Source organism: Anarhichas minor, unplaced genomic scaffold, assembly GCF_050575085.1.
Source record: "Anarhichas minor isolate MPS153535 unplaced genomic scaffold, ASM5057508v1 ptg000136l, whole genome shotgun sequence".
Taxonomy (NCBI): Eukaryota; Metazoa; Chordata; class Actinopteri; order Perciformes; family Anarhichadidae; genus Anarhichas; species Anarhichas minor.
The window spans coordinates 2,554,728-2,576,246 of record NW_027466582.1 but is presented as its reverse complement, the minus strand read 5'-3'; the positions used below and the strand labels follow the sequence as shown (position 1 = coordinate 2,576,246).

The following is a 21,519-nucleotide window of genomic DNA, read 5'->3' as shown; positions in this document are numbered from 1 at the left end:
CTATAGCTGTAAAACAATTGCAGGAGAGTACAAAGTACAATATTTCTCTCTATGTATTAAGTAGAATTAAATGGAGATAATTTAAATAACACAGAATAAATTGAATTAGCCACTAGACTTGTGAGGGGGAAGTGAGGAACTTGGTGCTACAGTGGCTTATTGCGTTGCTAGCATGTGATACGACAAGTATATAACTTCAACAACTATACAAGAGATTTAAGTTCAACAAAGAAGAAAATTCCACTATCATAACGTCCATCTAATCATCTTTTAAACTTCTATACCTGCTTATCCTGTTGAACATGGCAGGGGGTTACTCAGCATGCACTAGCTGAGCCTGCATGTCTGGACTCATGCAGATACAATTGTAAGCCCGGGACCTTCTTGCTGTGAGGCAGCAGCGCTAACCGCTGAGCCACTGTGCCGCCGTTCATAACAATGACAAGCATCTCGGAAAAACTGCAGTGTGTTTGGAGACTATTGAAACGATAAATCTGGACTGCGTATCATATTGGGGACGTTTACTGCATCGTATTTTAATATGTGCCTCCATAAAAGACATCAAAACATTCCACCAAACCAAGAAAAAAAGATGAAAGTATAGCAAATATCTGTTATAAAGACAGGTTTTATTCATTGTGTTGTGAAGCTGATTGAATTTGAGATTACGTCAGACAACTGTGCTTCAATTCTCTAATCCTATCACACATCAGTCGCTCCACTCTTCACATTCCTCGCTGCAAAGATCAACAGCTGGCCATCAGAGTTACCTTCAATTTAAAATCCGTCCTAATCTCGGAAAAAACGTTTTTGAAAGCCTCTGCAGCCGCAGAAATCGACAGAAAATGTTCAACAACAAAGGCCACACCGTGTGTATTCCTCTGTAATTCTGCTCTAACAACAGCCAGCTATATTGCAACCGTAATCAGATTAGATACTTTGGGGAAATAACTGCTGATAATGTTTGAAGAGGAGGATAATATCCCTGTTCAAATTAGTCTGCAAATTGGAATGGAATAAACTGTCTGTTCAACATAATATTTTACCCAGTCTGGAGGCAAAGCAATCCAAAAGTAATTGAAAGCAATTAGATTATGATTACTAAATTTGATTAATCTAGTGGATTACATTGCTGCTGGAGCATTTAAAGTCGGTAATCTGTAACATTTTTCAAGTAAACTTCTATCTCTAACACATCATGGCTCCGGTGACAGAATTTTTACTCCCAAACTCGGTCAGCGGTGACACCAGCCATGAAGTTATTTTCAACAAACCAGAAGTTAACTCATTTCCCAATCATCAATTATTGTCCGAGTGACATCGTGATTGAATTAAGTAATTCCTTCGTACTTTTGCTTGGTGCTGAAGTGGAGGACTTCTGTACACACTGGGCTGATTGTGTCTTATATTACTGCGCAGGTGTGCGGACACACAGTCGTGTGTCCTGACTGACGTCGGTGTAGGAGGACGTGACACCTCTTGGTGTTGTCTGTGTGTGCTTTAAGACGTACTCGTCTCTGTCGGTGTAGCGCCGTTGTCTCGGTGCCGGTGGTCTCGGCGGTCTGATTCAGTGTCGATCTCCGCCAGCAATGCCAGGAGGTACTGTCATTGGGTTTGTCATTGCCTGTCATTTATAGAGATGTACTTTGTGTGTGTGGGGAGGGGGTGATTTGACACAAATGAAAAAGTAAGGTGATTGTCATATCGCTGACCCCCCCCCCCCCCCCCCCTCCCTGTTCATCTGATCCATTACTGGTGCTGTTATTGTGAGCTATAAGTGCAATGTCAGCCCAGTTTGAGACATCTTTCAGGTTTTGTGCCCCGGCCCCACTACACAGCCTTCCTTGTTCTTTGTTGTTGTTGGAAATCCTCCAGCTGCCATCTCAATTAAGGAGCTGATTTTGGGGGACCGCTTGGGCAGTCCTGCCGCATCTTGAGTGTCTCCTGATGACGCGCTGAATGTCAGAGCGGCGCATGAAGAGAACACTCTCAAGGTCAGATTGAACCATTTCATCATGAGGCATTCTGGGGGAGTGTCGTGCATCCGAGGGGGCAATGAAAACGTTGTCAAACGGGAGCCGTTACACAGCGCTCGCATGTTATGTTACACAATGGCCGAGATTTACGGCGTTTCTTTTTTTGCAGCGCAGCTTGAGTGTGAACCGTTGCAGATCTGTGACCATCCTTCCAGTGGTGTGGTGATTTATAACGTCTCCTCCTTTCTGCCCGGCATGAGTCCTCACACGAACTTGGCAGTGAGGTTCAGAACTAAATGAGTATGGGAAAACATCAGCATAACGTTTAATATCAGTGAAGGGGATTTAGTGATAATCCAATATGGTGATTTTTAACGTCTTTCAATGGAATCGTATTGTGATGAAATCATATATCGTGCTACACAATTACATCGTCAAATTTGATAACAACAAGCACATACTACTACTACATATTTTGAGGTAATACATTTTAGGGAATTTGCGGTTTTGTCTTTACATCACATTATTACTCAGTTCAATGGGATTAACAAATGTGTATGTATGGAAATACATATATAGGTTTTTTTCTGTCCAATTTCACTTGAAACTGCTGAAATCATTTTGCACCAAAATTCTTAATTTTATGAGAAAACTTGTCATTCATGCAAGTATTTAATTCAAACCGGCGTATACAAAAATGAGGCATGTGGCTATTTCATATTGACTTTTTATATATTGCATTACCAGAAAACATGCTAAGACGTGATACATATCGTTATCAGGACATTATGACCGATATCGGGACCTATCACCCCGCCCCAATTTATATGCAAATAATGTACAGTACGTTGTTCAATGAAGGCTGTGTTAAATGAGTTTTATATGATAGTGCCAGCGACTGGAAAATTAAGTGCATTCTGTGTTTGACAAGATCATGTCCTTCATTAACAGAGAAAAATCGTTAAATAATTAGACCTAGCATGTCATGATTCAGTTTGGCTCACAGATTTGACAAGAAACTGATGTTAATATCTCTGCTCGGCGTTCTGAGTTTGACACAATCAAGGACTTGTTTATTTGCTCGTTGGGCAAAATTTTCATTATAATTCAACAAGCAAGCCATGTCAGATAACACTCAAGCTGAATATGGGCTCACTTTTACAAAGGCGCAAAGAGCTCTGCACATATTGTGCTTTGTGATTGTTTGTTGACATGCAGTCAGCCATTAAGTCTTTTTTGTTTTTCCAAGAAGGGAGGTCTAGGCTGCTTCACACTGAATTCACAGACGGTCCGGAACAATCCAATTGAAAATGGACTGAATTATTATCCTGGGCTTTTATTAACCCACGATAGAAATTATTGAGAATGAGGGGGATTGTCTTGTTCCTGCAAATTTTGTCAGCCAATGCCGAGATTAAACATTTGATTCAGAGCATTGGTGGTTTGTATACGTGTGTTGTTTTTTCTCTCTCTGCAGAATAAAAGCAGTGAAGACTATGTGGGAGTGTCTGTGTTCCTCCACAGAATGATTACCTTGACAAGGTTAAAAATGAATAAGTGCAGCTGAACAAACCGTCTGCAATTCATTGAATGACGGCTGCTGATTTGATCCACACAAAAAACTGGAATTCCAGTAGATTTTAAGATTTAGCAAGAGTTGTTGGGTTGCTTTGGCATCACTAGTACACTAAGTACATTTACTCAGGCTACATAAATGCAATTATAAGGTTAATTTTATGCTATTACATTTACTCTAATACATTTCAGAGGGAAATACTTCACTTTTTACTATGCTACATTTATTTAACGGCTGTTTACAGTTGGTTTGCAGATACAAATTTTAGATTTTAAGGACAATTAATTGATATACATTACAGTAAATTAAATCACTAAGCGCTCTGCCGCAACTATCTACAACATAAAAATTCCGTTTACATGTTCATGCATCAATAATGAATAATAAAAATCATTTAATAATTTATATTACTATAGTGAGTACTGTTACTTTTATACTTCAAAGTACATTTTGCCAGTTATGCAGTCTATGAGAAAATGACTCTACTTCTCTCTTGATTTATTCCCTCAGTAAACATTGTAAACATGAGTTTATGGTCTCAATCTCTGGTTTCAAGTCTTCTTCAATACAGCATGATGTTTACTAAATTATGGACCCTTTTAGATCAAAATAGACAATAAAGCAGGGTATGCTTTAGGGCGTGTGTCTACCTTGTGATTGACAAGTTGCCACCACAGCAACCTGTTAATCTCGACAGAGGCGTAACAATACATATCCGTAAAGCTACGTGAAGTCGAGGGTCGCTGCATATTTATGTTGCAATTCTTTGTAGGTTCGCCACCATGAGCGCACCCCTTTACCACTGTTACTATAAAAATATCCATTACATTCGCTTTCTATAAAAGTATAATGCGTAAGTTTCCAAACATGATCAAGTAGGACTGTATCCTAGGCTACATCAACCTTAACTTAGCCAACACTCAGCCGCTATAGAAGTCAATCTTTTATTCCATAGACATTTTTCATTAATCTTACATTGCTGTATTGTGCTTTTGTGCAGTAATTCCTTACAATTTTACTTTTTGTCCCTCAACAAGATTGAAAGGAGTAACGGTTTAATGAACGGTTGATCAACCGCAATTAACCGTTAGCATTGTAAGCTGATATCGAGTGGCTGACTCCTGCAGTATTATGCAAAAGCCTTCGGCAGGGTTAAATATAAACAGACATGGCATGAGTAGATGTTAGGTGTTGTGGCTCTTCGCTCTTTGAGGGTGACTTTTGAAATTACTTTGCACTTGCTGTTTATGAAGCATTTCAGTATTTTTTCTCTTTAACTTGTAAGTGGACATTTGGAAATAGCTTGAGGATTCTGTCTCCTCTTGTTCAGTTCCTGGCATAATGGTCTTTCTACCGTGTCCAGTGCTCCTTATTTTATGTTAAGGTGCCCCTCAAAGACCAAGGTTGAGCTATTGTTTTCCTCTTTCTGCTGAAGGCACCTACTTAAAATGTATTGTGGTCAAAGGAAAAGAAATCATTAATATTTATCAGCCAGGAATAGAGGGAGAAGAAGAAATGCGACGGTTGTTCTAATTCAAATCCTTTAAATTTGTATTGAGCGAGTTGAGGATGTGACCAGAAACCTCTCGGTGTGTGAACTGCATATTTTCCTGGTAAATGAGACATGTTAAATGATGTGCCAGAGGGAAAATGGGTCTCTTCAAGCAGCACACACTGTTCCGATCATCACAGATAACCAAGCTGGAAGGCCAGGGACCTAATTTAAGGGCTATTTACCATGCGCCAGATTTTCAATGACGCTGCAACCGGCATGTAGAAATGGGGAAAAGAAATTGAGAAAATCTGCAAAAGAATAAGGATTTCAACCGTACATAACAAAAACGCATGATCTTTTTCTACAGTTTGCAAAGACACCTGTGATTAATAATTCATCTCATCTTGAGATCCTGTGCTGTGAATGTTTTGTCTTAGTACTCTGCCCAGAAAATGAGGCGATACAGGAAAAGAGGACCCCGGATCAGAAACAAAGAGGTGGGATGCGATTAATTCCAGGGCACATCTTCTGGCTGTGTCACCCTCGAATGATTCATCAGACCCGAGCAACAAAAGGAACACCGTTTTTTTAATCAGAGCCATAATCCTAGATCAGCACTAAGGCGGGATTTGTCTCTAAACGAGTGATTGTTGTCTCTTCTCAGCATGTTTAGGCACCTAGTTGTAGAGGGGTAACAATAAATGTTGAACAATGAGCTCCCCCTCCCTCTGTCTCCCTGCCTTTTGTCATTTCTCCTATTATCTCCGCATTTCTTGTGCGTGTCTTATCTTTTTTTTGTCCCTCCATTTTTCGCCTCGTCCCATTCCTAATCTTCTTTGACCATCCAGACATCCGCATTTCTGTGAAACAGTGCTAATAAGTGGTGAGACTTTCCATCTCAAGAAAAACGATTTGTCGTTTAATTTGGAGGACTTGTTGGCTTATTTGCTCTTTGTTTTGGTACTGCAATTTACTCATTTAACTCGCATGTAGAAATGCTCCCTTATGTCCCTCCAAATGTGTGATCAAATGTATGTTATAAGTGTGCACACCTGGTTATAAGTCAGCTTTGAGTGCATGGCTTACTGTACGTATAGACTGTGTGGGTGTGGAGAAAGCTATGAGATCCTTTGGCTCTGATGAGTCACCCCAGTTTGAATAACATCAGCTGGAGGGGATCAATTAAAACAGTAATTAAAGCATCCTAATGGCTGCATTATCAAATTCTGCATACAACACTAACATCATGTTGAAGTTATTGTTGCAGTTATTGCAGGTATTAAAGTTTATTTGACAGTGATAGAGGATGTTGTGAACTGTCTGGAGCCGGAGACTTTTGGCCTCGCCCGGGCCCTTCTCTCAGAGTTATGGCACACTTGACTCAGAAGAGATTGCGTACCAGCGAGAAATGGTGTGCTCTTTCTTCTTGTTTCTGCACTAAAATATACGGCCTCATTTCATTGGCTTAACGACCTCGTTTAAATGAGCGTAATGACTCTCACTAATGTCCAGGCATGGCTAAGAGATTGTGACGGTTCTCGCAAGCAATGTCCTCTGTATGCACATTGTATATCTCCATTATGAGCCTTGGTCTCTATGGAAAACACAACCTATTTATGGTCCTTTCTCTCTTTGCTTAAAGGTTAATACAAATATAATGCAACCTCTCCTGTGTTATACATTTTTCCACGGGTTACAGTTTGTGGGTCACTCTGACACATATTTAGCTACATTGTGGTTTATTGCAGGGGTTCTCAACTTTTTGTGTCTAAAGGCCCACTTTTGATTGTAAAAGAAAAGTCTGAGGACCACCTTCCCAAATAAATGAGAAACAAATATCACAACATGACAACAGACAAGAAAAAAATCAACTGGGCTATAAATATGTGTTGCCTGTAGATTAGAACAGGAGTGGAACAAACAAACTGTTTTGAACGTACAAAAGAAAATGTCAATTGTTAGTTGTTAAAGTCTAATTTTCAGTAACCAGTATAGCATTGAAGCATGGCAGAATTAGCAAACGAGCTAACTAGCCAGGTGTCCGCTAGTTAGCTAGCTAGCTTGCTAGCTTCTTTATTCCACCATGCTTTAATACACTGGTATCAGATATTAAGCTGAACAAAGTTGACACTCGTCTGCCGATAGCAAGCTTTTCTTACGCACTGACAAGAGTGTGTAGATGAAGCGTAAGTTGTTAAATTTGACATTTACTCTTGCTTTCTGTGCTTTGTAACATTACGACTCCACTGCTCGTTTTAGTCGTTACTGCAAAACCTCATCTCAGTGTCTCCGCGATTTGCTTTACATCTGTTTTATATTATACGGGAGTTAGTTAGCCTGTTACAACGGTCGCAATGACAACGGTACACATAAAACAGCCGCTCTGACCATCCTGCTGAGTTGATTTGAATGGGAATGTCCGTTCTACTCCTATTCTACTTCTATGGTTATAGAGCAGCTGTAATTATCTAAATAGATACTCTGCTTACCCTCCCCATCACTGCCCTTCATTATGAATCCAAATTGAATGTATTCAGGGTCATATTTCCTCGCCACACACTTTTCCTGGCACAGGGTTGTCTCCCACATCACATGTTTGTTTATTTAAAAATCCATTTAGTGTCCTTGCATTCGAGGGAATGTAAGATAACTATCAGAGGAAAAACACTTTTATCTCTACCGGATGATGTGCGGATGATGATGATATTCAGAAATTGCTCATTTTAATTTGACATCATTCCTTTATGTGAATTCTCGAGCACATTTAAATATACACTCAACTAGTGCATTCCCAAATTATTGTATTAATAATGTAATGTAACTGGCCTACTAGATGGCGCTCTGAGGCCCACCAGTGGGCTGTGAGAATAGCTGGTTCAGTGTTGTTAAATATTACAGTAAATGGCACCAAAACAAAGAATCCCTGCATTTCGTCTCTTGTTTTAAGTGTATATGCTCCTTTTGGTTCATTGCTTCCCAACACTGATATCGTTTTTGACAACTGAATTGAGTGCTGGAAAGGTCACTGAAATGCTAATGCCAAAATATAATTTCAAGTCGGCTTTTCAAAATTCACAGAGAATACATTGCAGAAGGGAAATGTTAAATCTCCACACCCAGACATATTTGCACCATTTGCCGTCTCCGTGTCACCCCCCTGTGTTACATCTTGTGACGACTCAGCTGTGCCTCGCTCAATGTACAGAGAGATAGTTTGCATTAAAGTGTATCAGGGTGTGAAAGCAGCACTCCGGCTACTCTTCTATGGATCAATTTAAATACAGGACTATGCTTGGCGTCAACACAGATCAATGTGTGGACGGGCTTCTTGATGTGGTCATAACCACCAAAGCAAGCACTCCTATCATAGACGGATGTAAAAGCAAGCACAGTGGAATATGTGACAGGGAATCAATGCTCTTCTGATGGGGACTGAAACCTGACAGCTCAATAAGCTACGGAGGGAAGATGTTCCCTCTTATTCCTCCTCGTCTTCCTCTTCCCACCATAACTATACGCCATTTCTACAAGGGACTTAACAGCTCAAACCTGCAGACTCTTTTAGATTACAAGCTCCTGTCAACAAGTGCACGGGGAACCAGTGTGCAGGGATGTGTAAGGGACATAGGAATCTATATAAGGCCACATATGGCGCTGCGGAAAACAGAGGTGTCTTTAAAGCCCGCGTCCAGTGGCATCATTACCCCATTCTGATACAGTAAAGGGGCTGTGAGTGTGCACACTCCTGGTCAAGAGGGGAGACCTTCAGATAGAAACTTTACCAAAAAGACTAACTGCAACACCTGCTGCAAAATAACCAATATATAACCAAGAGCAATGGATCTCTGTCTGTATGTCCTTCTCAAATCTCAAGAACCGCTCATCCGATCTACTGCACAGGTGTATAGCCGGGGACCCAAGGACCTGCTGTTGTGGAAACTGTAAATGAAAACACATGAAGTAATGCACAAAACACTGTAAGGGTGAAAGTGTAAAGATTGTAATTACGATGGAGAAACACAGACCTAACTATTAAGAAAATCTTGTGGATTCTTTTACATAGAACAGATAGTACTTCAGAAAACAATGTACTAAAATACATTTGGCTCTGAGCCAAAAGCAAAATCACTTTCATCCAATCCTAATCTTCAGAGTGGACGGAGGATCTTTCCATGCAGGTTTGGTCCACACATTCACATTCCTGAACATCTTAAAACAGTCTCCAGGTGAACTGAGTCACATAGATAAAACCAATGTTTTATGCACGCTAACCTTCGCTGTGTCAAAATTGGTGCCACTTTCAATACAAACAAACGTGGAATAAACAAGCAAACAGCGGTCTGTGCGGGGGCGGGGCCTCAGGGCTCTGCAGACTGGGCTGAGCGTGGCGCCTGCAAACGGGCATTTACAGAGCTCATTGACCGCAGTTCACTTTGCCGGCTGGCTGCTGGACGTAACGTTACAACCAAACTCTTCTTCACTTCCCCGGAGGCAACGAGCGATGAGCGGGTCTCCGTCGCTCTACCAGGGGGCTAAGCGGACACGGGAGAAGTTTACCATCAGGGCTTTCAGCCAGAGAGAGAGAGAGTTTACTTGAACCCAAACCATGACCTTTTCCTAAACCTAACCGAGTAGGTGGGTAGCCTGAGATTTCTGGCAGAAAGCCTCGAAAGCAAACGTCTCCCATGTGCATGAATGTGTAAGCAATCAGCCAGTTCCGAACTGGCACCGTACTAGTTTGTAAAACTGGCACGTTTTTGGGAAGTGCTTGTTTTGAACATAACTAGAGCAAATAAAGACATCAAGAATTGTTGTATCCAAGGAACATATAAACTACTAATGGTCTCCGTTTTTGCATTTCATTGATCAGTGGGTGTGTGATGTGTCTATTTACATCAGTGAGAAAGAGACAGAAAGAAAACACATCAGCCCCACTTCCATGCACATTGGGATTCTAGTTTTATATTTGGCTGCACGGACAGTTTTTAGTAACATGACTCATCCATGTAAGTGATTAATCATCTTACTCATGAATATTAATGTGGTCTTGTCTGTGTCCGTGAAGCAGAAAGGCTTTTTTTTTTATCTCTCACATTATCACATAACAAGTAAATCGAATAACAAAATCAAATCATTTTATAAATGCCAGAGGGACCAAATATTGGCCCACAAAATGCATTTCAAGTTTTATTTTATTTCTTTTTTTTTTTGAAGTCCTAGTTTTCACAAATCCGCTGTGTGCATGTACCTGCTACAAAGATCCAAAGCACATCTTTGTAAGTCTGCCCATTTCACAGGCACTGTGACTGATAAACTAGATGCCGAACTGTTATTCTCAAAAGCTTGAGGTAAAATGGGGAAGAACAAACAGATGCCAACTAGCAAGAGGAATTTTTGACACATTTACTGTGTGTTTGATTCTCTGCAATACTGTTGTTGCAACTTCAGTATACGAGTCTGCTGAAGAGGGCTGGACATGTTTAAAACTAAATAAAGTAGAGAACATTGACAGGCACACTGCATCGATCTACCTCTTCAAACATGCACTTAGAGACCAGACAGAGCTTTTCTAGTAATAATTTACTTTTAAAAGGAAAGCGTTTAAAAACACACATTCTATGCGGTGATTGATAGCTGGCACAACATTTTTTATTTTTATTCTTTCAATAGTGATAATAGTCTAGAATCTATGATTATTATTGTTTTGTTTCCTCAATGATAATTCACTTTTTTAACTAGGTGTTGATTTGGTTTGGAACGTTCTTTTTGCCGTTAAGAAGCAGAACAAGCATGGAGACATCAGCCAATCTTCAAAAGGATCCAAATCTTACTTGTCAATTGTAGCTTTTGACACAGGACATGGACCTTGAAATTACTTTTGCCATCTCTATTGAGCAGCATTAGCATTTGAAATACCGAAAACATTCCAAATCCAAATCAAGAGAAGCTCATTCACCGGCAAGTTGAAAAGCGGCTCCAAACAGACAAAAAAGCCTTTTTCGCCCATTAAATCCACCCATAATTCAAGTGAAGGTCTGTTTATCCACCTGCCGCAGTGTAGTTCATGGCTATATCTCAATTTCTTTAGGAGTCTCGGGTCTCTAATGATCCCAGCATGTCTCTCCAGTGTATATCTTACCCCAAGCAGTGTGCTGTGTGGACTCCCCCCTGTGCTTGCAGGAGCACAGAGCCGCACTGACCACTTCATCTTATGGGATAAAGCAGCCTTTCAGTCTCCTCTCAAGCCCTGGGGGAGCAGTGCTGGAGCTCCAAGACTGGAACCTCAAAGGTCGGAACACTGCCACGGGTTACACATGTGGCTGCCTGTGCACTGCTTTAATATGGACATGTCTTTTTGGCTCATAAAGTCTCGAGGATAGAAGTCCGTATCGCTGCTCGAGTCGTGTCACTTACACAAAATAGAGTATGAACACATTTTTTGTTTTCTTGCGAGGAAATGTCAACTATTTAAGTACATTTTGTTCCTTTTACACAGCCCGTGCTCTGTAGTGATTAAAAGGCTGCAAAAATAACGATAGTAAGAGGCTCGTGGGCACACTGGTAATTATATACCTTAGTGGAGTTGTGAGGGGTTTTCGTTTGACAGCGCTGTAATGCAGATTCTGCTGTACCTCACTTAATACGGCTATTTTTAGGAACCCGAATGAAAGGCGATAGGCACTCTGTAGCCAACTGGCGTATTCATTTCAGTGTCCAGAGTTCATCTGAGTCGAGCTGTTTGCTCATTGTGCTCTCATAATGTTGCAGCAATGCGTCATTAATTAGGCACATTTGCAGCAAATGTTGGCCATTGGCAGTGCCTCCATTTTTCGGTCTAATTACTCACACTTGTAGCCTTGATTAGAGACGTTGCCTTCCAGGTGTTGAGGTGATGCAACGCTGTAAAACGCTTTGGTGTGAGCTCTTCAGCAGACCTCCTCATATGGATGTGGATGGGAAGTTAAACAGAATACAGCCTTGTTTACTTTAATGCCATCTGGTTTAAAAAAAATCAGCAATTTCAGAGCTCGTATTTGGGCATTTTGTCAGACCAGCTTGGATGTTGGCCAGAAATCTGCCTGTTCTGTACTTGTGGTCCCTATTGACCAAAGGCTGCTTCTTTGTCTGCCAGATCTCAGTGCCCAGCAAAAGTCAATAGGAGGCTCCATGGGACAGTAGCATCCATCTCACTGCCTGTCTGCTCTGTGCGTTTTATATTCTGTCTGTGTATGAGTAAGTTATCTGTTTAGACCTGCAAGAGTCCAGATCATTTCACAGTATATACACCAAGTCAAGCAGAAGTCCTTTACATCCTTAAAGATGATCTGTGAAAATGTAGCTGTTCTTGTTGGACATGTGGGCTGCTGAACTCTACGGAGTTTGATTAAACCTCTAAACAATGTGTGAAGTGATCACATAGAATACATAGAATATATGGATGTAGTCACACTGTGACGTCAGCCGTTTGGTTTGTGGACTGTACAGTTTGAAGCCTCGAGTTTGACATTTTTGCTGTCGCCATCTTGTTTTTTTGCAACCAGAAGTGACATGAGAGGGGGTGGAGCTAAGTAAATGTGATTGCTGAATTTTTTTAGGCGACCAAAAATGTTTCAATAAACTTTCATGAACTAGAAACACACAGTAAAAAAAATTAAGGTTCTAAGACGAATATGAGGACAACTCCCCGGCCTGGACAACGTCGTGGCAGCAACCTGTCAATCACAAGGTAGCCACGCCCTAAAGCATACCCTGCTTTATGGTCTATTTTACTCTAAATGGGATCATAATTCACTAAAATGACTTAAAGAAGACTTAAAACTAGCGATTGAGACCATAAACTCATTTTTATAATGTTCACTGAGGTAATAAACAAGATTGAAGAGTCAATATGCCATGGACAGCTTTACAATTTGACTTCTTTTTGCAACCGGAGCAGTCGCAAATATTAGAATTGGCTTCAATTTTCAGACCCTCCCATCACATACTTTAGATAGTTACCGTTTGAGACAAACAAGTATAGCGGGGGGCGCCAGTAATGCGTTGGAGGTGCAAGGCTGTTGTCAAGTGAACAGAACAAATGGACCAAACCGGCTTCCACACTGAAGTTAAATATTTTCACAAACACAGCAGCTTCCTTGTCCTTGACGTTACGAAGTGAAAAGAGTGAAAGATTAATTCGAAACTATTGAGCCGCCACAATAATGACATGATGACAAACATTCTAATGTCAAAAATGTCGAAGCGCTGTATGTCAGAGAGCCATGGAAGTATGTACGAACACGGATTTAATGAAATTCCTTTGTTCAGACAATATGCCAGTATGGAACCTAAACCGCTATATAAGTGTGCGGTAAGCCTCCACTGCATCTCCCCCCTGATTTCCAGCCCTGCCATATGGTCATCTGGTTTTTGGCCTTTCTGCCAGAACATCCCAGTATTTGGCTTGCAGATTGCATGCATTGTAAAATGCATTTAAATACTCCCCACACTGCACTCTTGGCAAAGTAGATATTGTTTCCCTTCATATTACAATATGAATATAAATTCAATTTGTTTTTTTAGCGCTAAATGGCTGTTTGCCCGGTTAACGCTCATTTATTACAGCCATACGCACGGCCAGTGCTCAAACACTCACACACCCAGGGCCACACGTGGCAGTCATTTTGCCTCAATTTCAACCACAGGCAAGGAGCTACACAGTTGTCTCTTGGTCTCCAAGGCCGCTGCCGTGACAGGCAGTGGATATTTTGTTCCCCAAACACTCACCACATATCAGGCAGGGTCGTGGCCTGCTGGAGACCTGTGTCTCTCACTGTCCCTGCCAAGTGCCAATGGAGGGCAATAGGGTTTTCTGACACGCTCCTCTGGGAGGTGTTACCATGACATAAGCATGTCTCCACAGCTCTCATGTCCAAGTACTAGTTCCCCGCTGGAGAGGCCTTGCCGCCGCTGCTTGGTCCCACGGATAAAACATCTTCACGGAGCCGCTAACACTGTCTGCGAGAGAACAGAAAACACAAGAAAAGGAGGGGCTGGGGTCGAGTTTGGAGGGCGAGCGCCGCAACCTCGGAGCACTCATGGGATATTAGGCGGGGTTTCCAGCCCTGCTGTTCCACTGAAGCTTGTCGGCCTCGCCCCTCCGTTCACGCTTCTGTTTTCTGGAACGTGTGCGTCGAGCCAGGAGCGTGCCGAGCTGTCGGAGCGTCTTAGCTGGAATTTCAGTGGAAGTGAAGTCCGTTCCCCTTCAGTCGTTTGGCCCGGGGCTTGAAATTATAGAGTCTGTATCCGTCGCCCTTTCTCTGGTGCATCAATAGCTTATATGCCCACCAGGTGCTCGTGTTGTGTGTTTTCATTATGTTTGTCTGTTGCGCTGCCGGGGGTCAGTGTTAAGTGTTGGCGCCCGGAAAGATCCGTTTTGTTTGTATTTTCCATTTTCAGTGCACAAACTGCCAGTCATGAACAGTCAACCCGCAGTAATGGCTGACATTTCTCTTGTATAAAGTGATATTGCCTCGATGCAGATGGTGACTACAGATACGACATGTTTTTAAACTGCTGCATTTCTTCAAGAAAGAGGCAGGTGTTCTGAGAGGTGGCAAGCATCGTTCCGTAGACTCGTGAGAAATAACAGAATCAACACGGAGCAACTTTTCTTGTAGTCTCTCGGGGTAAATCATTTTGTAGATTTTGAATATAATGTTTTTGCTGTTAAAAAACATTTGGCAGCCAATTTTGACCTTTCTTTGTTGTGACTGAGTAATATGATGGATAGTTAGCAGTGAGAAGACTTGCATGGAAGTGAATGCTTTTAAATGAGTCACCAGCCTGGTTCAGCGCTCCAGATTCGTATCTATCGAGTCATTCCTCCGACTGTTAAAGAGCTCCTCCAATTCACAATACGCTCTTTAAACACAACAAAAGATTTGCGATTTGAGAATGTGACATTTTATGCCTTCCACAATGCCGTGGATATGTCTAATCTCAGTATCGGTTCACATTTTTAAGTGCAACACAACGGAGCCTTTGGAGTAAAAAGAAATAGTACCTGGTTTCCTCTCTCTCTCGTCAGTATGCAGCCATCAGTGGCACCACGCTGTTCCGCATGTTTGGGAGCACCGCTCCGTTTTAAGATGGCTGCCAAAAAAATGGCGCAGTAGTCTCTTTGTTTACTCCTGAGATGCTCTGCTATGTTCCAGTCCAATAGATTGGACACGGCCGCCCAGTGGATCGGGCTCCAGCATTCAGCACCATTATGACGGAAACCCAGAACAAATCCACTTCACATTTAGGTGTCAGCGCGTTGTCATGGAAAAGAGATACCGCTATACAGTAAGTGAATAATGTTCGAAAGAAAATGAGTTGTGCGCTTTTGTGCACTCCTTAGCACCGCTGGTCATTTTCGGACCACACTCGGTTGGCGCTTTTGGACGGAGGAGAGAAAAGATCTTTCTTTTTCCCTCCTCTATTTTAGAAAAACTGAAAATGATCTGTCAAAAGCAATGACACGAGGCTGTGTGATGGATGGGTTTGTCTTACTCTGCCTCTCAATCTTTCACTCATTCGCTGCCATTTTTTTTTCCTCTCTTTTTTTTCTCTGAGGAAAACCATTATTTCCATCACCCTCCACGTTTCAGCCAAATTCGCTGCATCTGTCCGTGCCTGGCCAAAGGGAAGAAAAAGCCATTCTGTCGGAGTTGAATTTCATTTCCTCTCCTGCACCGTTTTTTTTATTTTTTATGATTTGTTCATGGTGTGGGATTACAATGTGATATTATTTTACGAGTGCACACGATCTAGCAGGACACGGCAGAGACGGCTGTTATTGAAATTTTGATTATAATTACATTTGTGTACATGCCCCCCCCCTGAGATTGCAGGCTGACTGTGGAGGTGTACAATCTCTGTTGCATTTAAATGAAATCATAATGGCAGCTTCACACTGGACCACCAGAAATCCAGGAACATTGCTGCTCCGTCCGTTTGGAATGGATTAACTGATAAACCTATCAGGGAAACAACTGTGCGTCAACAGGCCCGATTACAATGCCAGCTGAGTGATGCCACACCAAGGTGAACCTCCTCTGCCTGCGGTCTGTTATTCTTCCTCTCGTGCGTAAAGAGCTTTGCCCCCGCAAGAACACTGGACCTTAAAAGGTGGAACATAATCAGCCGGTGTGGCAGTGGCCTGCACACTGCTGCTATCTCATTGTGTCCGGCAGTTGTGCTAATGACATTTCACGAGATTAGCTTTTTTACTGTGGTATTGTTACCGTCCTGCTCTGTCCCCTTTTCTCCCTCAAACCTCCTCTCTTCTTACCTTCTCCCGTTTTTTGTTGGAAACCTGCTTTGCTCTCCCTACACCTCTTCCTTTTCACCCAGACCTGTTATTAAATCTCATAGCAGTTAGCTGATTTGATCAGTGTGCGCTGAAACATTGTTTACCCCAGTGGGACCTGGGTGTTATAGACTCATCCCCCCCCCCCCCTCTGTCTCCCTCTCTTGCTTTTTTTTCCCTCCCCGAGTCGAGCATTAAAGCAATTTCTCTGGGGATTGGAGCACTATATGTTTCGGCAGTACTGGCCCATACCGCAAGCACCAACGGTACAGAGAGCTGAAGCCTATGCAGAAATTCAATGGCGCTAGTTTTTCGTGGGAGCCTGGTGTCCTACCCCGGCGTCATTATAGGATTTGAACTGGTGCAATAACTCACCCAGACAAGGGCTGGCTCGAACAGAACGCAAAGGCAAACACAAAGCCATGAGCAAACCTTTTCTGTTTACTTGGATGTGGATGATGTGGATGACTCAAAACAATCAAAGCCCTGAGCCGCGGGGATCACAACAAGGCCCCTCCTATATGTACCCACAGCAGATGGTGGCCAGTGGCGGGAGGTTCTGGTAGGCACGTTACTGCTGCCTACTACTGCGAGATGGCAGCGCACATAATGATAGATGTCAGCGTTCGCCATGTCCGAGGAAATGGCTGACACGCCAGCCAGACTGAGACCGCTGTCTCCGCTGCCCGCGACGGAAGAGGACGAGTATATATTTAGGCCTGATGCATCTTGATTGTATCTTCCTCTCTTCAATACACTGATTCTGTCATGTCTGCAACAGCCAGATGTTTGAGAAGGGAGGAGACGGATCCTTCTAGTTTTGCTGTGTGTGCATGTGCGTGCTCGTGTGTTTCTGCATGATTGTGCAGGAGGAGCAGACGGACAGCTGCTTCAAACCCTGAAAAGGGCTTTTCAAGGCAACTAGGAAGAAAATAGGTTTTGAATTACAGCACAGTATTGAAGAAAATCACCACAATTTTCTGTTAAACATAGATCGAAATTGCTTGTACACCTTTTCATAGCAGAAAGCTCCATGTTGTAAATATAAAATGCAGGTTTAGTCGACCTGATAGAAACTGACCTTCTGTTTCATGTTGGAACTATTGCAGTATGTGGTCCATATGCACCGATGCTGTGTACGGTAAAAAAAACACAAAAAGAATCTTTCCCCAGCCAGCTTGACAACAAACACAGAATGGCTTGGCACGACTCAAAAATTATTTATCTGGCTCCCCTCCTCCTCTCCGGCATGGTTTTTTGTCGAGTCAGAGGAAACCATCTGCTGCCCGGTGATAATGGGCGGCCAGGGAGGAGGGGACGGGAAATATGGAGAGCAAATACAATTGAGAGAAAATGACAGGCGCTCTCCCAGAACCTCCGGTACCTTCCTGCCTACCTGCAGCGAGTCTGCCATCTTAATAAACATCCCGTCTGATATCTCCTGGCTTCTGTGCGCGTGTGTGTGTGTGTGTGTGCGCGCGCCTTTCAAACTTGTTCCCAGTGTGTCTGTGTGTGTGTATTTTCCCATCTAACCTTGATCATTCTCGAGTCAGGATTGTTCCTGAGCCTAGCTGGTACGCTGTCAATGTGATGGTGCTGACTAAGAACCTTTTTTTTTTTCTCACTTTTTTCCTGGTGCACTAAAACTGTGACAGATGAATTGCCTTTCTGCAGAAGAGATTTTTTTCCCCCCCCCTGTTTTTCTTTCTCGTGTTTTGCGATAAATGGGTGGGAGTATTAATGAGAGAATATTATGAGGCAGGTGCAGGGCTGGAGGAAAGTGAGAGTCAATGCTGCGAGTTAATGAGGAGTTGCCCGTGTATAGGGGAAGGTAAAGCATGGCTGGAGAGGAATACAGTAAAGCACACAGAGCGAAGGAGGACAACTCTCATTAAAACAAATAGTGGGCTACAGAAAACAACTCCTCACCTTGAAAATGGTCCGAATTTCCCCTCCCCGAGTCTCCAGGGCTCTCAGATGGAATTGAGCGCTCAGGGCATTCTCTGAGTAAACCATTTCAGTTTTCTCTTGTCTGAAGTCAACAGGTTGTGCTGGACAAAAAGACCTGACAGCCTGTCTCCCCCTAAACCCCTTCTCTCACTCCATCACTCTATTTTCTACTTTGCCTTGAGATGTTTGCCTTCGCTGTTTTTTTTTTTTCTCCTCTCCCTCTCTTTTGCCCTCAGCACTTACAAACTGTCAGATAACTTTCAGTATGAATTCATCAACTAAGTGACACTCATTGAACTTGTCTGCTCTCGTGAAGCTGTTTATTACAGAGCCGATGTTGTGCTGCGCCAATACCATGTCTTTAAGTGTTAAAGGCCCCCCCCCCCCCCCCCCCATGCTCAAAGCTGCGATAAATCCATAGCAAAGTAGAGAGGGTGAGTTTTCCTGAGATGGGATGGATCCGATATGTAAAGCTGCACATTAATGCGCTGTGAATCCGAATTGTTTGGACTGTATTTTTTGTCGTTGTGCAGCGAGCCCCGCGCTCCGTCGGGCATCGTCAGCACAGCGGTTGGAATGCACGATGGCGCGCTTGATAAAGTGGAAGGCGGGTCAGGGAGGATAATGGAATTGAGGGATGGAGGGATCAGCCTCAGACACAGGAGGGGCTCTGGTGACCAGGTCTTTTCTATTAACTCAGGAGGCTGGCTGGGGCGAGCGGGGGAATCAGGCTCTCCCTGCCTGGTTGTTAGACCGAGCATCCAAGCTGCAGACGGGGAGAGGCGAATATTGCTCAGGGGTCCAGTGGTGATTGACCCGGTGTTTTCATCAGCCTGGGCTTGCCTGATAACATTTCTTACCCCCCTACCAGAGCAAAATATTAGAGCTTTGAGTGCAAAGAAAGGCTTAGGGAACTCTTAGTTTGGTTTGGCGAAGTTGCTTCGGATTTACCACCATGCACACATTGTCACCTAGCTTTTCATTTTCTTTTTTGAAATTACATTTTTGCTTTACTCCCATCCCTGCAAACGGATTTCTTCCTATTTACTCTATTTGTCGTATTTGTGTTCAGAATTCTATTATCTCACTTGACTGAACACAATGTTTAATTCATTGCAAAAAAATTAAACTACACAACGTCTCAGGGGGAAGGATCTGCATTTGAATGGAGCCCACACTAGAAAGTCAATTGTTGTTAGTTAAAAGAAATGCTGGTCTTTCTGCAAAGACTCTCGAGGCCACGAATGAGAATGTTATGCCCTTGATCCCATTTTATAAATAGGCTGTAATCAGCACTCACTCACTGCTAATTACATGCCATGCTCCATCATCAAGGCTCACTTTAAGACCTTAAAGAATTGTGATTTGTTGCACTTTTCATTCAAGCTACAAAATGAAATATTTATTTAAACCGTAGCTTTTGACGAAAAAAGATATCGGGGCCATTTGCAAACAAGTATGTGGTCTAAAGATCAGGCGGCGTAGATTGGTTTGGTTTTAACTCTCGCACTTTTCTTTGGGTTGCTTTTATCTTATGACGCTCTAATCGGCGTTTCGTTTCGTTTCTATGCTGCAGGTCTCCGGTCTGTCTCCTGGAGACAGCCAGACCCCAGGACTGCTGCTGGCTCCAGGGGTGAGGTGGGGACAGACGCCCATCAACCAGCTCACACCCTGGGATACGGACGAGCCCCCCGCCAAGCAACATCGAGACAGCGAGCCCACCGGTAATGACTCACACACACAGCATTTACATACGTACTGACGGACACATCGGGTGGTTCCACCTGATGTGAGTTTTTCCTCAGCGGTCCGCCTTCACACAGCAGATGTATGCATGCACACGGGCGGCTACACCCCAAACGGCCCCGGCCAGCCACACTAGTATCCAATGCTAATGAGGCATGCTGGCTGCCCTACCCCACATAAAGTGCACGCTTGCCTCCTCAACATGCACACTTTACATACACAATCATGCATAATTAACATTCACAAACACCATTTTTACATAAACCAGCTCATTTATGCATTACATTACAGGAATGTCAGTGTGATAACAAGAAAAATAAGTATGAATCCATATTGCACCTTCACAGCCTTCCATCTTCACTCTGCTCTCGTTTTATTGTCCTCGTTGGTGTTCTTGTGTCACAAACGGAAGCTGATTCAGTCTAAAAATAAATCGATGTGGTGAAGTCCTCCAAACGATCTCCACCAGGTCTAGTTCAGACGTCGACCTTATTCTATTCGTACAACGTGTACAGCACAGCAGCGCAGTGCGCAGACCCCGACGTTAAGGAGTTAAGCCAATGTTGAGGTTGTTTGACTCTTATTGTAATGAACTCGCCCAGAATGCCTCTGCCCTAGAGCAGTTCATTTCCTTCCATTGCTCTGCTGGCCTCTGCCTCCTGCTCATCACAAATGTGTCTCATTTAAGAATAACGCTGGCACAGAGCTTGCTCCAGTGGAAATTCCAGCTCGACAAATCCAGATTGTAGACAGCTGCTACTCAGTGGTAGCAAAGCATCACGCTCGAAACATGTTTCAGAACCCTGCCGCTGCCTGTTCAACTCCCCCCCCCCCCCCCCTATTGTAATTTGCATATCTTCCATATAGATTGCTTCGTGGATTAATTATTCATCGGTTTGATCAGTTACCCAAGAGGGATGTTTCTGTAGCAGAAACCGTAGGGGCTACTCTCACGATGTGAGGATGCGGTGGTGATAAGAGAGCATGGAGCTCCGCGGCGGTGCCCCCCCCCCCCTGCTGTGTGACCACAGCTTCCTGCTGTGCATTGAGGGGCTGGCTGAATTGGCCATCAAGTTCTGGAGGTCTTATTATTGTGTGGAACTGAATGAAGCTTCACCCCCCCCCCCCCCCCCCCCTCCCTCCAACCACTGCAGCTCCCACACCCACACCACAGCTTTGAGTAAAGCGTGAGGAGAGTGAGATGTCACAAACCCAGCTCACTGTCGCATATGACACGCATAGTGTTGCATATTGATTTGCGCGTGTGCGCCATTTCAAACTGTGACTGGCGTTTGCGACGGAGAGCCAGCTCCTCTCCACACTTCACTGAACTGTGTTGCCAGAGAGTTCTCTGCCAACTGTGGCAGAATTAATCAATGCTTTCTTTCAACAGAAAACTTCACGGTTGTGTCTGTTGAAGAAAGTTTGTCTTTCAAAGAGA

General features: G+C 43.2%; 1 protein-coding gene and 1 long non-coding RNA gene across 2 annotated transcripts in view; one reads left to right on the top strand and one right to left on the bottom strand.

Moving 5' to 3' along the window:
- klhl29 (kelch like family member 29) overlaps window positions 1-21,519 on the top strand; it is a 188,734-nt gene that overhangs the window by 77,606 nt on the left and 89,609 nt on the right. Inside the window, exon 6 of the mRNA XM_076084165.1 lies at window positions 19,909-20,056. Coding sequence (XP_075940280.1) covers window positions 19,909-20,056 — 148 coding nt within the window. The remainder of the gene's footprint in view (window positions 1-19,908; window positions 20,057-21,519) is intronic.
- LOC142942017 (uncharacterized) lies at window positions 1,773-17,586 on the bottom strand. The gene is made up of 3 exons (XR_012951547.1): window positions 17,464-17,586; window positions 13,814-17,303; window positions 1,773-2,268 (listed from the first exon to the last, which is right to left on the bottom strand). It is a non-coding gene; the product is annotated as an uncharacterized LOC142942017 (long non-coding RNA).